Source organism: Penicillium griseofulvum, assembly GCF_001561935.1.
Source record: "Penicillium griseofulvum strain PG3 chromosome Unknown contig_15, whole genome shotgun sequence".
Classification (NCBI taxonomy): domain Eukaryota; kingdom Fungi; phylum Ascomycota; class Eurotiomycetes; order Eurotiales; family Aspergillaceae; genus Penicillium; species Penicillium griseofulvum.
This window is the reverse complement of record NW_024467436.1, coordinates 278,113-293,097: the sequence shown is the minus strand read 5'-3', so window position 1 is coordinate 293,097 and position 14,985 is coordinate 278,113. Positions and strand designations below refer to the sequence as shown.

Sequence of the window (14,985 nt, the reverse complement as noted above, 5' to 3'; positions counted from 1 at the left end):
AAAACGAAGAATTATACACAAGGGATGATCCAAATTGATCATTTGCTGGCCTTCTTGGCCGACTTCTTATCCTTCTTCTCGACCTTGCCCTTGGCTGCGGTCTTCTTCTCTTCCTTTTCCGTAGTCACCAACTTCGTCTCTTCCTTAGCCTTGGTGGCGGGCTTCTTATCTTCCTTAACCACGGTCTTCTTTTCGCCCTTTGGCTCGTTGGTAGACTTCTTTGGGGCATCGGCCTTGGCCTCTTCTTCCTGGCTTAGTGTAGCCGTTTCGCTTGTCTTCTCTGACACCTCTGCCTTGGTCCTCTTCGGCTTGTTCAGCACACCCTTAGGGTTGAGACCCTTGCGACGGATACGGTTGCGCTCAGCGCGAGCAATACGCTCGGCGTCCTCGGGATCCTCGAATGAGCTGAAAGCACCACCCTCGAAATCAGCGGCGTGTCCGTTCTCGTCAACAATTGGGGTTCTGTCAATGGACTCGTCGTCTGTGGAGGCAGCCGAGGAAACACTACGAGCCTTCTTGGGGCCCTTGGAACGGGGTTCAGTGTCGTCCGACTTGGTCTGGGGGGTCACGGCAGTCTTCTTAAGTTTGCAGACATAGAAACCGTCAACGTTTTCGCGGTGAGGGAAGTAACGGCGGGTGAGCGCCATCTTGGGATCGAAAGTCTTGCCCATGTAGCTGAGGAATCCAGGGCTACCAAAGCCACCGAGACCGGTGTCCACGATCTTGACATTGGGGCGCTTGCGAAGAACATACTGCACAACGGCCTCGTTCTCTTCGACTGTCACACTGCAGGTAGAGTAGACAATGTATCCACCGGTCTTGGAGGAGTGGTCAACGGAATCAATTGCTGCCAAAAGAAGCTGGCGCTGCATGTGGGGAATGGCCAGGAAATCACGTTCGTTCTTGGATGTCTTGACACTAGGATCCTTGGAGATAACACCAGTACCGGTGCAGGGAGCATCGAGCAAAACGCGATCGAAACCACCCATGGCCTTGGGGAAAGCAGTGCGGGCATCCATGTTCGTCACAATGGTGTTCTTGCAGCCGAGGCGGTGGATGTTACCAATCAAACCCTTGGCACGAGGCTTGCTAGCATCGTTTGCGACAACACAGCCGGTGTTGCGCATCAGGGCTGACATGTATGTCGTCTTACCACCGGGGGCAGAGGCCATATCGAGGACACGCTCATTCGGCTGAGGAGCGAGAGCCATGACAGGAAGGAAAGAAGAGGCAGCTTGGAGAATATAGTGACCGGCCAGGTACTCGGGGGTGGCACCCAGAGGAACCGGAGACTCGAAGACTTGTAGGCCAACCTTGGACCATTTGCCAACGGGCTCGAGGACAACACCACGGTTGATGAGGGCCTGGGCGAGGGATCGGCGATTGGTTCGCAGAGTGTTGGTACGGATAACGACAGGGCGAGGAGTCTCGTTAGCTTCGAAGAAGGCAAATGCCTCCCTAGGAGTGAACAGGTTGAACAACTTCTCGGCCAGGAATCGAGTGTAACCGTAGTATGTGCAGATATCGTCGAGAAGGAGATCAATATAGTCGGTACGCGATTTACCGGGCAGGCCGAGGGTCTTCAGGTCACCCAGGATTCGAATAGTATCTGTGATGCGCTGGCGAAGCAGCTGCAGATCGGGGGCCAGTCCTTGCTGGGCTTGGTCGGTGAACACGTCGGGCGCAGCGATATTAGTCTGCATGGCGGCTTCCTGCATTTCCTGCTCAGCAGCTTCCTCTTCCTCTTGTTGTTCAGCGTCCAACTTCCGCGACAGACCCTCGATGTTTGCGGCGGTCAATCTCTCTTCGGCATCGGAATCCTCGTCATCAGAGAACATGGCTCCACGGGCATGGCCCTCGTCGTCAGAATCGACAACAGAGTTATCATCCTCTAGGTCCGACAGTCCTTCAATCTGATCGTCACTATCCATTGAGCCTTCACTGACCCCATCGAGGTCACCAAACTCATCATCATCCTCCATATCCTCATCATCATCAGACATAGGCACTGGGACCGCCTTCTTTGTGACTGCAGGCTGCTTCTTCGGTTCCTTAGAATCGGCCTTGGGAGCAGCACCGTTGACCTTCTTCTTCTTGGGGGCTTCCTTCTTTGAGACAACCTCATCGGCATCAGATCTGCGACGCTTTGCCGGTGCAGGTTTCGGAGGTGCCTCAGCCCCGCCAGCCTTGCGTTTCTTGAGCATTGTGATTTTTGATTCATCGAGCGGGGCCGGAGGGCCCTGCTTCTTCATACGGCGACCAACACCCATTTTGTGAAAAAGTGGTGTGTATGGGGACGTTAATGGTGTTTGCTTTCTGGGGAGCTTGTAATTTCTTTCCATCTTTTTTTTTTCTTCGGGCGGTGACTGTCAGCAGTACAAAAGAATAAAAGGCGGTGTACTTATTTACATTGGTGCCTCATAATTCAGGTGTCTATTGTCCATCAAGTGCCAGCCATAGCTATCCAGATATCCACTACTCTCCGTACTCCAACCACCTTTAGATTTGCTTACTCTCTTTCTTTTACTTTACAAATCTCTACCATTCAATTAAAACAGCTCATCATGTCGGAGCTAACCTTTACCAAATCATTCCTGTCCATGCTGGACTCGCGACCTATCAAGCTTCGCGCTGATCATGTCTTTGACCCAGAGCAAATTGGCCTACGAGTTCCCGTGAGTCCTAATTCCAACATTTTCCTGGCTTTATTTACCGTTGAATATCCTTCTAATGTGTTTTCAAAACGATAATAGTACACCCTCCCCCGCCTTTCAGCCCCGCATCCTCCGATGCCCAAAAAGGTGAGGTCAGCACAGGCACCAGGCTCATCCAAATCAATCACTGTCCGCGTCAAATCTGCCCGCAATCCTACTCTGGAATTTTTGATTTCCAATGCCGCTCTCTCGACCACCTCGGTCCAGGACATCCGGGATGCTGTGCGAATGCGCGTCACCGATTCGCAGGGAGGTCAAGTTCCGCTAGACAAGATCAAGATTTTATACAAGCGCAAGCCAGTGACTGGAACCATGAAGACATTGGCCGAGGTATTGGCAGATGAGCCCGCAATTTTGGCGGGAGGCAAAGAGGTCGAGGTTGGGGTGATGATCATCGGTGGCGCCCAGGTGGTTGAGTCTGCTGTGGCCCAACCTGAGATTACAGAGAAGCGGGATGAATCACCACCGAAGGCTGCTATAGGTCCGAGTGGTGAGGAGGTTTTGCATACAGATGCTTTCTGGGATGACCTGCAAGGCTATCTCGAGCAGCGATTGAAGGACGAGGAAGAAGCAAAAAGGTTGAGATTGGTGTTTAAGGAGGCATGGAGTTCAACCAAGTAGATTCTATCTACACAGCGAAATAATGTCAATATTGAATGATACCTGTATTTGTTCTAATTTCAAATCTTTCACATCTCGAGTCAATGATCGAAGGCCAAGTTTGCCTCAATGAATGATATACACAAGCTATCAGAACAAACAATACGACAAATATAGAGATCATTCGAAAACCTATCAGGTTGACATCCAAGACCCTATCACAAGAGCAAATGGAACAGTATTCGAACATATGTTCTAGTTCCCATAGAAAGTCGAGCATGCACCGAAACAGTTGAAAGAAAAAGCATCCACGCACGCCAGGGAATCTTTGTCGAACATGTTATCAGCGAAGTAAAAAAAGTACACATGTGGAAAGAAAAAGAGAGAAAAAACAAAAAAACAATACAAAGCGTAGAGCATAATCGACTGTCGGTGAACACCGTTGCAAATGTTCGAACTAGTCCGGCCAATCGTCCAGTTCATTGGATCATACAGAAAACGGACAAACGCGAAAAGATACACACACACAGGTATAACGCAAGAAGAATCATACACGGGGTTTTCATTCCGTCGTTTAATCATCGGGAAAAGGCTTTAGCCACACCGTCTCCACCACCGCCAATAACCCATTTACCATCAGGGCTCCATGCCACGGCACAAACTCCTTCATCACGCATCATCCGGTGGCTTGTCAGCTCCTGGGTACAGCTGCGCTTCTCAAGGTCCCAGACTCGCAAGCTTGCATCATGGCCGGCCGAAACGAGCTGACGCCCGTCTGGAGATAATGACAAGGAGGCTATTGCAGCAGGGTGAGCGAGCATTGTGTATGTACATTGACCTGTAAATGTTAGCGTGTTATGAGGGATTGCAAGATCCTTTTGCCACTTACCACTATTCGCATCAAAGAAGCGGATGTATCGGTCCTCGTAACCACTGATGATCACACCCTCTACGCTGCTTGACCCAGTAGCTCCGTGGACCATTGCTTCCTCTTCGGCTATCGCGCGGTTGGGATCAAGATTAATTGTTCCATCAAATCCGATAGTGGTAGCGACGACCGAGTTCACCCCAGTAGCTGGCGTGCCATCATATGTCTCGAGACTGGCCATACCCGCAATTTCTTCGCCGGTCCGCGTGTCGTACACAATAATAGAGGCATCCGAGTAGGAGACGACAAAGTTGACGCCTGCAAGTGACAAGGGGCTAATGCATGTTGGGGAAGGAGAATTGATGCGGGGGATGCGATGAACAATGGTATACTGAAGAGTTGTACCTGTAGCGACATTGGGTTGAGGAACGGTTTGGATGTTGGAACCGGAAGACATTGACTTTGAGTTCGCCCGCTGACGGGTTTTTACAACCGGGGGTGAGGATGGTTGAGAAACGTCGCTGATAGCCCAAATGAGGACGTAGCCATCTGCTGCGCCGGAAGCCAGAAGGATTCGATCAGATCCACCATAGCGGCTGCTTGAGTCACCAAAGACAGATCCCACGTTCCCGGGAAGAACACAGAGTCCCCAGACTGCATCTGTATGACCTCCTTGCAAAGTGGCCTTGGGGTCAACCCGCCCACGTTCCCACACACGCACGCTAGCATCTTGGCCACCTGAAAACACCCATCCATCACCCAAGCTACGGCCGCTACTAGAGATATTTTGAGACGGTGAGCAGGCGGCGAGAGAAATCACAGCGCCTTCGTGTCCGCGGTGAGTAAAGGAGCTCGTGATGTCCGGGATCTGGCCAGAACCAGCTCCAGAGTTACCAGAAGTAGGCGGGATGATCCATCGCTTGATCGTTCCGTCGTCGCTGCAAGTGCAGATCTCGGGATATGTTGGGCTACCACCACCGGTGAAAATGACAGATCGGATCACATCTAAATGGCCACGCAGCGAAAGCTGAAGCCAGAAATCTTCGTGCTTTCCGGAGGTCGTGACGGCTTCCCGGGTGTCAATTGTACCATCGCTCTTTTGTGTTGATATCAAACTCTTGCCGTGATTGGACAGGGGCCCGCTCTTGGTCAACTCGGAGGGCATAAAATTGGCATTTGGGAAAGCATCGGTATCCGGGCGATGAGGCGGGATGGAATCGGTGGCCACGAGTTCCTGCTCCGGCGGCTCGTCAAAGTTCCACCCATCCACATCCTCTGTTCTTCCCTCGGTCAATTTTGGCAGATTCACATCCTCCTTAACGACCACCCGAGGGCCTTGGCCCTCGTATGCCTGGTTTGGCCGATCGTCCACTGTGCCCTGTTCATTTGATTGGTTTCGACTTTGGACTGGTGCGACGGGGGCTTGCTGCAGGTCCATTGACCGTCGATCGATGGCATCCCGGGGAAGATACTGGTTTTGAGCACGAGCCATGGCATTGTCGGAGTAGTGATTGGACATCGGTTGGTGATTCTGTAAGGCCATTTCACGCGCCATAATATGATTCGTTTTCTGACGTTGCTGCTGAAGATAAGCCTCCTCTAGGTTCTGTTGCGACAGCTGCGAATTACCATAGATCTGGCCTGACATGTCGGAGTCGTTTATGTCAGGTGCCGGGTGGGAGGCGGGTATAACATGGTACGCAATCTCGTGGGAGGCTTTGGACAGGTATCCTCGGACTTTGTCCATGTCTTCAATCAGACCTCCATGCTGGTTTTCGTTGTCGGGATCTTCGTCTTTCTCATGGTCGGTACTCGGCTTGGGACGATGCGCTGTTGAAATAACCCAGTTAGTATTCTCACGTTGCGTGCTAGCATACGGTTTCGAGCCACATACCTTTCAGGAAGTTTACACTTTCACGCGCAGCATCTTTGGGGTCCTCGGAGTCTTGGGGCTTTTCGTTGTTCGAAAGCTTCTTGACCTTCTCCCTCTCTCTCTTCAGAGCGGTCTCCATCATCCGAACATGCTTCCCGAGAGACTCATGCAGGCGCTTACTTGTACGTAGATCACCTTCTAATCGACCAATGCGAGACTTCATCTCTGCCCGTTCAATCTCCCATGCATTGCGGTCGCGCTCATGTCGGTGCCATTCTGTTTGTAGGAAGCGCATTACACCTGTAGACAGAGATCAGTCAATGGCATTCAAGAGATCAAGTGGATGGATGCTCACCCTGTAATGTGTATTCCGTCCCCTGTGGGCCATTCGAACCATCCATGCCGCCGGGCATTCCTCCGATCCCAGCCATGGCTGATGGAGATTGCCAGGACATGAACAAACACAGGACGGGTCGAGGCTCGGAGGGGTCAGGGGCACTGTGAAAGGTATCAAGAGTGAAATCAGGCCGGAAATAAATCAAGTGAGGTGTAGGGTGCGAGCTTCAGTTTCTCCTGACCCCGGTAAATCGTATCCGCAGTAAGCGAACCAAGTCCCCTAATGGCGATGGCAAGGAACCACGTCCCACGCCAAGTCAGCCTGTGTATGAGGGGTCCTAAGGAGGAAGATCCAAAGGAAAGGAGCAAGGTCGGACAATGATAGGAAAGTTATGAGAAAGTGCCTTCAATGACCTTTTTGTTATGGTAAAGATGGCTTGGCCCTGGGGGCTTCTGACCGCCTTCCTAGATGGAGAAGATTGGCCGTTACCTCCAGGTAGTTGAGTGTATAACTTCAAGAGTTACAGCATAGATACGTCGTAAATCAAAATATTATAATTGTTTGACGTGTATGAACACTTGATTTAGAATATACATATGTATGTGTCGAGTTAGACAGCTTTTGTCAGTGAAAATACAACAATATCCATTTAGCTCTAGATGTATATCTAACATTATATATATACTTGAACAGCTCAACAAAAGTTTCACAAATATTTATTCCGTTATTCTATTGATTCTATCAATATTGGAGATAATGTTATATAAGTGAATAGGTTCAACCCTGGAAGTGTCAAATCTCAATCATACACTTGGTACATCTAGAACTCGAGCTCTTCCACTTCCATTCCACATTCTATACACGTCTTGACACCAATTCCAGTTTCTGGATTCTCAATGGATCGCCCCCATTGATGAACATGCTTCCGCCCAGAACCGAGATCGTCGCCAAATTCTCCGCCCGAAGCACCTTGTCGATTTCGTCGGTAGGCCTCCACACGTGTGCGTTTCTTCAGCTCCTGCAGCTTCGTTTTAAATTTGGCCTCTCGCCGCCGTTTCTTATCATTTTCTCGCCGCTCAAACTCGGCATCCAGCGCCTCTGTTGAGCCCCATTTCTTTTCAGAAAACGCATATTCTTCGACTTGATATCGTAAATACAACATCATGCTGTTCCATGTAGACTTGTGTGGATTCGGACGCTCGAGACGTGGAAGGAGCTCTTCGTCTCGGAGTTCAGCTATTCCCAGGCTGGTTAGCACATCTCTCTTTTCAAAGGCGACAAGTAGGTACACACGATCTGTCAAGAGATAGTCTTCTTTGGCTTCCGTTTTGGTTAACAAACTGTATTTCTCTGGGTGCTTCTCCTTGCAAGCATGACAGATGCAACACTTCAGTTCTTCCTCCCATTTCCAATCTATTTCGAGACTGCCACATTCACGGCATGTTTTCTGCTTGCTTTTATCATCTAGAACACTTAGACCTGGTTCAAAGGGTCCCTCCCGATTTCGTTTTAGTGATTGGACTATCTGATGGCGTTCCCACTCCTTCTGCGTCATATGTGCTGGCTTTTGAACTTCTTGATCATCCGGCACGTGTAGTTGTTTATTGAATGGGTCGTCCTCCTGAGTCAAAAATCCACCCTTCGTATCGGTCATCTTGCTAAAATCATAGTCGACATAGCGTGTGAAGTTGCGGGCTGGCTTGATCGAGTCCAGGGGACGATTTGAGGAAGAGGCATCGCGCATATTAGCAGGCTGACTGGATACCGCCATCGAGGTGAATGAGCGCTTGGTGCCTGGAGCGGGCTGAGAGGTATTTGGAGCAGCTTGGGATATTTCGGCTTCACGCTTCTCCCGAAGAGCTTTAGCTTTCATGCGATTGATTTCCTATCAGCAAGACTGGTTAGTTTTGGCTGACCATGTCGCAAACCTGGGGGAACGTACCATCTTCCGTTGTTGTTCGGGAGTGAGAGGAGCGCGGGGAAGTTGCCCTGCCCCTGAGATCTTGGGCTGCGAAGGTGGGGTTGAGGACCGTTCTGTTGCCATTTCGAAATTATCCTCAAGGGCTCTCAACAGTAATGGTTGTTTTCGTTGTCGACAACTTGAGTGAGATGATCAGCAAGGCGGAAGGCGGAAGGCGACCAGACCAATCACGTGATATTCATATTCATAACGCGACGTCATTGGCCGATCCCATCAAGTAAACAGCAACACTCAAATCAATAAATATGAAGTGATCAGCCTGAATTGACAAGGAAATCAAACCGAGAAGCTATGAGTCTGCAGCTGCATAATCGAAGTCTTCCTCTCGATCCTGGCCATACAAAACCTCACATACACCTCCTACCGGCACGTCCATAACGGCGTCGGTTCCTTCACTCCAAATTTCTCGCCAATTGACCTTGCGATTTTGGGGGCCCATGATCTGATAGGAGGTGGCACCGGGTTTCATCTTGGTAGCACCACCGGGACGTCTCCGCGCCTTTCCATCAATCACTGATACATTTGCGACCTCATCGACAATGTTCTCGATGCTGTGCATGGGTAGAGTAAGGTAGCCTGTATTATACGTGGCGAGCGCGGCATAAATGTAGATAAGTAACATCACCAACCACGCGGGGATCGCCAGCGACCACCAACGGTTGGGATAATAGTAAATGCCTAGCTGATGGAGGAATGGCGATGGGAGATAAGACCATAGGAGATAAAACACTTGAGTTGGTTCGGTCAGTATGCGGGAGAGTACGAGAGAATGCATCAGCAATCTTCCAAGAGACTTACGAAAAGCCAATGATGAAGCTAGGTATAACACGAATCCATAGTATTCATAGGTAGGAACCTTAGGACTGGCGCGCGGAACGGTGGTTGCGCGACGAGCTGACTTGGCGACTGCCGCCTCGGTATCATTGGGAGTCTCTACATCTGAACTGTCTGGAGTAGTTGGACGTGATGTAGTAGTGGAGAAGGGCGGCCGAAGAAGAGAAGTGAGGGAGGGAGACGGCGGTAGAGGGGTAGGTGGACGATTGTAGAATGGAGGCGCAAATGCATTGGGACCATGGAGAGAGCCGGAGGATTGGCGAAATGGATGATTTCGGTCAATATTAGAAGAATCATCGGAGTCTGTATCGGAGAATGATTGATGCTCTAACGAGTAGTGCGACTGGAAATCCGCATCGTCCTCCACCTCAATCTCATAGTCGGGGGAGGTGATACTCTCGTCTTCATAACTCTCTTGCGGTTCGTCCGGGGATACAGGGTCTTCAGTTAGCAGTGGTGGGAATGGCTGCTTGGCCTCAAACGAATTGAACGTCCTTGCCGAGTTCTCCATTTTGCGAAATGACAAAGAATTGTTGATGGTATCTCTTCCCCTTTTTCTGCAACCATCACCAGATTCACCGCCTACATTTGGACTTGGACTATTGAGATTCATATTGATCGATTGGTTTTCTTATATCTACCATATCCTCAATAATGAATTCTGTGATTTATCTTGGCTAGAATTGAATCTTTTGTGAGGTCATGTTGTAGTTCTTCAGTTGACACAGATATCCAAATATGTTCCCCAACTATATTGTATGTCTCCTAGTCCCTCTCGGATCGACTCCGTTGTAAAGGCGGCACACTCCGGTCTCGGCCCCTCTTGGACTTCAAAATCCCCAAAGTCCCTTTCCCCTGCATCTTGTTTTGACCATATCCTCAATCTCCCAATTTCCTTCCCTGTGATCACCCACTATGAATGTCCCTGAATTGGAGCATGTCCGCGGGGTTTGGGAACGAACCAAGAATGAAAGCCCCATCTATCGCCTTCTTCTCTCTGATGTCGATATTATTAGTGCAACCCGTGGCCAAATGCAAGCCCGACTTAAGCTCACAGCGGAGCATGTGAATTCCCGGGGCACTATTCATGGAGCTGTCTCTGCAACGATCATTGATTGGGCGGGGGGCATGTCGATAGCTACACATGGATATGAGAGAACAGGCGCAAGCATTGATATCCACGTTTCGTATCTGTCAACTGCCACGATTGGAGATACTTTAGATATCTCTGCCGTTGCTGATCGGGTGGGGAAGTCAATGGCCTTCACAACCGTCAAAATCTCCCGAGTTGTGGACAATGAAGTCGGTCCGTTGGTTTCAAAGGGTTCACACACTAAGTTCCTGCCTGTCTCTAAGGAAAATCGTGAACCTAAGAGCTGAAGCGTCATTTCGTTTGTACTCCGTATATAGACATGGGCATTGTTCCGATTCTTCAGCGCTTCTGTTCAATACTTCCTTTTTATTTCCAATCATGTTCTCCCGGTGGAGGATGACGATGATTTTGACTTCTCAGTGATATAGTGCGCCTCGTCACCGGGAAAAGTGTAGCATTGGCCACACCCTAGGCGTCGGTCATTTTTCCCTATCGGAACCTACACATGACGCGTTTCCATGTCTATTTCCGGTTGATCATCCACATATCTGGATATCATACATTTTGTGTACTGAGTGTCAACTGAATGATGGTAGCCTTCATGGTGGCGTATCCTATCCAATGTACCTCAAGCCGGCGATGCTGATGACGCTTACTGCACCATTGTACCACTGCCATCGATACGGCACATAAAAAAAAAAAAACAGAGATCCATCTGAGAATTCCAAACTTCGTTGTAGCGGGATATCTGACGTACACGCTTCACCTGTCATTGCGGTTGATATTCCCGTCTAGTTCTTAATAGATCAAAGAGTGTACAACATATACTTTTCAAAAGTCAAGTAAGGAGAATGAGAAAAACTTGAAACAATGAAACCTTATGGATTACACAGAGATGCCAAGGCTGCACGTTTATATGTCGTACTCCCTACAGTCTGCAGTATAAACGTTGTACAACTACTCTTTCAAGGTGGTCATCTTATAGGTATACTCTATACCATTTAATATATGTTGTAGAAACCTGATAGATCATAGATTCCTACGCAATTTATACAGAAATAGGAGTACTCTGTATACCGGTTTCTCTATATCTTGATACTTCATAGGTCAGACTTAACATTCCTGTGCTGTAACCCCAAGTTTTCACCGGTAAACCCCTCCCCTCCCCCCTTGCGTTCAGCCTTGAAACCTATTAAGGGTAAAAGCCTAAAAAGTTTTTAGATGTACTCTGTATAGATATCTGTATAGATGTACTACAATCATTATATATAAGATTAATATGACAAAGTAGAGATGAACTTGAAGTCAAAAGTTCTCTCAGGGGCTTTGAACTAGCGAGGATCGACCAAATTGGAATTTTTCTTTGGAACCCGTAAATCGGGGAATTTTAGTATTCTGATCTCTCTCTCTCTCTTTCTTTTTTTTTTTCTTTTTCTTTTTTTTTTTTCCCTTTTCTATATTTTCTATTCTTCTTCAACATTTACATTTACTTCTCTAAATATCCCAGATGTTGTACTTCGTACTCCCCCGTACTTTGTACTCTACATATCGCCAAGGGTAGACCCACAAACTATCGGATCGACATAATTAAAATCCTATTCATCGAGCCTATCAGCTTTTGCATTCACCAAATTATCTATTCCCAATTGTGGGTGACAGGTCGAAAACGGGGGATGTGAAGGCACCTTTTTCTTTGCTTTTCTAGTTTATTCATAGTCCCCTCTTCCCTGTCATTTCTTTGGTATATCTCTTTGTTTTTTTTTTCAAGATACAATGGAGAGTATAACGGTATAATCACCCTCCTATTCCATAGAAAAAAAGAAAAAAAAACTCCTTGCTAATGTGTTCTAGAGTAATGACTCGAACATTGGATCGTCGCGAGGCGACGCGTCGACCACCTCTGGTGATATCGCTAGCAGTCTCACCGGCGGAGGGGGTTCGTCAGGTTCGGCCTTGATGATGACTTTATTGCCTGCACTTGCATACGCTTTGTTTTGGTTCAGTTTATTTCTGATATTTCGGCGAACTCAACGCAGATGGTATGCTCCAAGATCATATTTGCCCGATATACATGAACATCAACGGACTCCCGAATTGCCGTCTGGCTGGGTGAACTGGCTTGGGACATTTTTCAAAATCGAAGATAATCATGTACTCCATCACTCATCGCTAGATGGTTATCTTTTTCTGCGATTTTTGCGCGTCCTGGCTGCAACATGTCTGACGGGCTGTGTGATTACATGGCCCATTCTGCTACCTATTCATGCCACTGGAGGTAACGGCAATACTGAGCTCGACATCCTCAGTTTCAGTAATGTCAAGAATCCTACCAGATACTATGCCAATGTTATAGTGGCATGTATTTACTTCAGTGAGTCCTCAGTATCCACTTGCCCCAAAAAAAAAAAAAGAAAGAAAGAAAAAAGAAAAAAGAGAAGAGAAAAAGAAATAGAAATAGCCCACTGACAACTACAGCGTTTGTGTTTTATGTCGTGGTCAGAGAAAGCCTGTACTATGCAAACCTCCGCCAGGCCTACCTCAACTCACCGGCCTATGCATCTCGAATGTCATCCCGTACAGTCCTCTTCATGTCAGTTCCGGATGCATACAAGAATGAGAATAAACTACGACAAGTATTTGGAGAATCAATTCGCCGAACCTGGATTACCTCCGAATGCTCAAAATTGGAAAAGATGGTTAATGAACGAGATCGATTAGCCGAGAAGTTGGAAACCGCAGAGACCAAACTCATTCGACGAGCAAATAAGATCCACATCCAAGCAATCAAAAAAGGTGAAGTGAATATCGATACGTGTCTGGACTGCGAGTCAAGCAACCCGGCATGGTCCCACAAGGTTGAACGTCCCATGCATCGACTGAAGCTCTTTGGTGAAAGAGTCGACTCTATCCACTGGTATCGGGCTGAGCTCGCAAAGAAAACCGAACAAGTATCAAATCTACAATTCAAACACCAAAATGGTCAAGCAAAAATGCTCAGTGCAATCTTTGTCGAATTCAATAGCCAAACTGATGCACAAGTCGCCCTACAAACCCTATCGCATCACCAGCCGTTTCATATGACCCCTCGCTTCATTGGAGTTGCACCTCACGAGGTTGTATGGTCGGCACTCAACCTTAGCTGGTGGCAAAGGATTGTTAGGAGATTCGCAGTTCAGGGTTTCCTGGCAGCGATGGTCATCTTTTGGTCATTCCCCGCGGCAATAGTTGGTGCAATCTCGAACATCACATACATCTGCACGCTCATTCCCTTCCTCAATTTCATTCTTCACTTGCCCGATTTCATTAAAGGAGCGATTGAGGGTCTTCTGCCTGCTGCAGCGCTAGCCGCGTTGATGTCGCTAGTGCCGATCATATGTCGCAGTATGCTCCCCCAAGGTCGCTTTGTTTTTCGAACCCATGCTGACTTTTACGTAGTATGTGCTAGACATGCTGGAGTTCCATCAACCGCACGAGTTGAGCTATTCACACAAAGCGCTCACTTCGTCTTTCAAGTGGTACAGGTCTTCTTGGTCACGACATTGACATCGGCTGCCTCGGCTGCTACTGCACAAATCATCAAAGATCCTCTCTCGGTCAAAGATCTGCTGGCGCAGAACTTACCCAAGGCTACGAATTTCTACATTTCTTACTTCATGCTGCAGGGACTGAGCATGAGTTCCTTGGCCCTGGTTCAAATTGTCAGCGCCTTGGTGTTCAAATTCGTGACAACATTCTTTGCATATTCCCCTCGCCGTCTGTTTCAAGGATGGGCCGAACTTGCCAGTCTTAGCTGGGGCAATGTCTTTCCCATTTTCACCAACATGGCTGTGATTGGTAAGAGATGCCCTACTCGGTGCTCTAACGAGGATCAACTGACTCGATTCTTTAGCATTGACCTATTCATGCATCGCACCTCTGATTCTGGGATTTGCCTTCCTCGGACTTTATCTTGTATACCAAGCCTACCGTTACAACTTCCTCTTCGTATATGACATCAGCGTCGATACAAAGGGGTTAGTCTACCCACGAGCCCTGCAACATTTGTTAACGGGTCTCTACCTGGCCGAGATATGTTTGATAGGACTTTGCGCCATCAAGGGCGCTATCGGGCCAGTCATCATCATGGCCCTGTTCCTGGTCGGTAACATCCTGGCCCACATGTCGCTCAACGAAGCACTCAGCCCATTGAATACATTCTTACCACGATCCCTTGATGCCGAAGAGGAAATGCTCCAAGAAAAAGAAGATGAAGTGGCAGCGATCAACGAAGAGCGTCGCCCACGCGCAATGGCCTTCTGGAGATGGTTCCATCCGAACGTATACAAAGATTATGCGGCATTGCGTCAAAAGGTTCGCCGGAATCTCGAGGAGGTTTCGTACACCCCAGAAGAGATGCGTACAGCATATTTCGAGCCATGTGTAGCATCACCGCCACCGACTTTGTGGATTCCACGAGACAAATGGGGATTTAGCAACCATGAGGTTCTGGAGACTGATTCAATAATCAGCATCACGGATGAGGGTGCGCACTTGAATGAGAAGAACAAGATCGTATGGGATAAATATGATCCCCATCTTCCTTTACGAGAATTGAAGACCCTATATTGATCTTGGCTATCATGGAATTTAATGACTTGATGAAAGCGATGGGTTGGTTTTTTCTTTCTTTCTTGATTTTTTTTTAT

The 14,985-nt window shown here is 48.2% G+C and overlaps 7 protein-coding genes across 7 annotated transcripts; 3 read left to right on the top strand and 4 right to left on the bottom strand.

Annotated features, from left to right (window-relative positions):
• Positions 1 to 38: 38 nt before the first annotated feature.
• Positions 39 to 2,270, bottom strand: PGRI_094990 (rRNA (cytosine-C5-)-methyltransferase NOP2; the record flags this gene model as incomplete). Its single annotated transcript, XM_040797212.1, has 1 exon — positions 39 to 2,270. One exon carries the CDS (start codon positions 2,268 to 2,270, stop codon positions 39 to 41), a length of 2,232 nt encoding a protein of 743 aa, XP_040650023.1.
• Positions 2,271 to 2,564: 294 nt separating this feature from the next.
• On the top strand, positions 2,565 to 3,335 carry PGRI_094980 (uncharacterized protein; the record flags this gene model as incomplete). The annotated part of the gene is made up of 2 exons (XM_040797211.1): positions 2,565 to 2,675; positions 2,754 to 3,335. The coding sequence occupies 2 exons, from the start codon at positions 2,565 to 2,567 to the stop codon at positions 3,333 to 3,335; spliced, it is 693 nt and encodes a 230-aa protein (XP_040650022.1).
• Positions 3,336 to 3,892: 557 nt separating this feature from the next.
• Positions 3,893 to 6,486, bottom strand: PGRI_094970 (cell differentiation and development protein Fsr1; the record flags this gene model as incomplete). The annotated part of the gene is made up of 4 exons (XM_040797210.1): positions 3,893 to 4,152; positions 4,204 to 6,012; positions 6,077 to 6,355; positions 6,411 to 6,486. 4 exons carry the CDS (start codon positions 6,484 to 6,486, stop codon positions 3,893 to 3,895), a joined length of 2,424 nt encoding a protein of 807 aa, XP_040650021.1.
• A 726-nt stretch (positions 6,487 to 7,212) lies between these two features.
• Positions 7,213 to 8,436, bottom strand: rad14 (DNA repair protein RAD14; the record flags this gene model as incomplete). The annotated part of the gene is made up of 2 exons (XM_040797209.1): positions 7,213 to 8,277; positions 8,335 to 8,436. The coding sequence occupies 2 exons, from the start codon at positions 8,434 to 8,436 to the stop codon at positions 7,213 to 7,215; spliced, it is 1,167 nt and encodes a 388-aa protein (XP_040650020.1).
• Positions 8,437 to 8,662: 226 nt separating this feature from the next.
• Positions 8,663 to 9,718, bottom strand: PGRI_094950 (uncharacterized protein; the record flags this gene model as incomplete). The annotated part of the gene is made up of 2 exons (XM_040797208.1): positions 8,663 to 9,102; positions 9,172 to 9,718. The coding sequence occupies 2 exons, from the start codon at positions 9,716 to 9,718 to the stop codon at positions 8,663 to 8,665; spliced, it is 987 nt and encodes a 328-aa protein (XP_040650019.1).
• A 404-nt stretch (positions 9,719 to 10,122) lies between these two features.
• PGRI_094940 (PaaI family thioesterase) lies at positions 10,123 to 10,587 on the top strand (the record flags this gene model as incomplete). The annotated part of the gene is made up of 1 exon (XM_040797207.1): positions 10,123 to 10,587. One exon carries the CDS (start codon positions 10,123 to 10,125, stop codon positions 10,585 to 10,587), a length of 465 nt encoding a protein of 154 aa, XP_040650018.1.
• A 1,486-nt stretch (positions 10,588 to 12,073) lies between these two features.
• Positions 12,074 to 14,908, top strand: PGRI_094930 (uncharacterized protein; the record flags this gene model as incomplete). The annotated part of the gene is made up of 5 exons (XM_040797206.1): positions 12,074 to 12,088; positions 12,152 to 12,236; positions 12,776 to 13,681; positions 13,736 to 14,134; positions 14,190 to 14,908. 5 exons carry the CDS (start codon positions 12,074 to 12,076, stop codon positions 14,906 to 14,908), a joined length of 2,124 nt encoding a protein of 707 aa, XP_040650017.1.
• Positions 14,909 to 14,985: the final 77 nt, after the last annotated feature.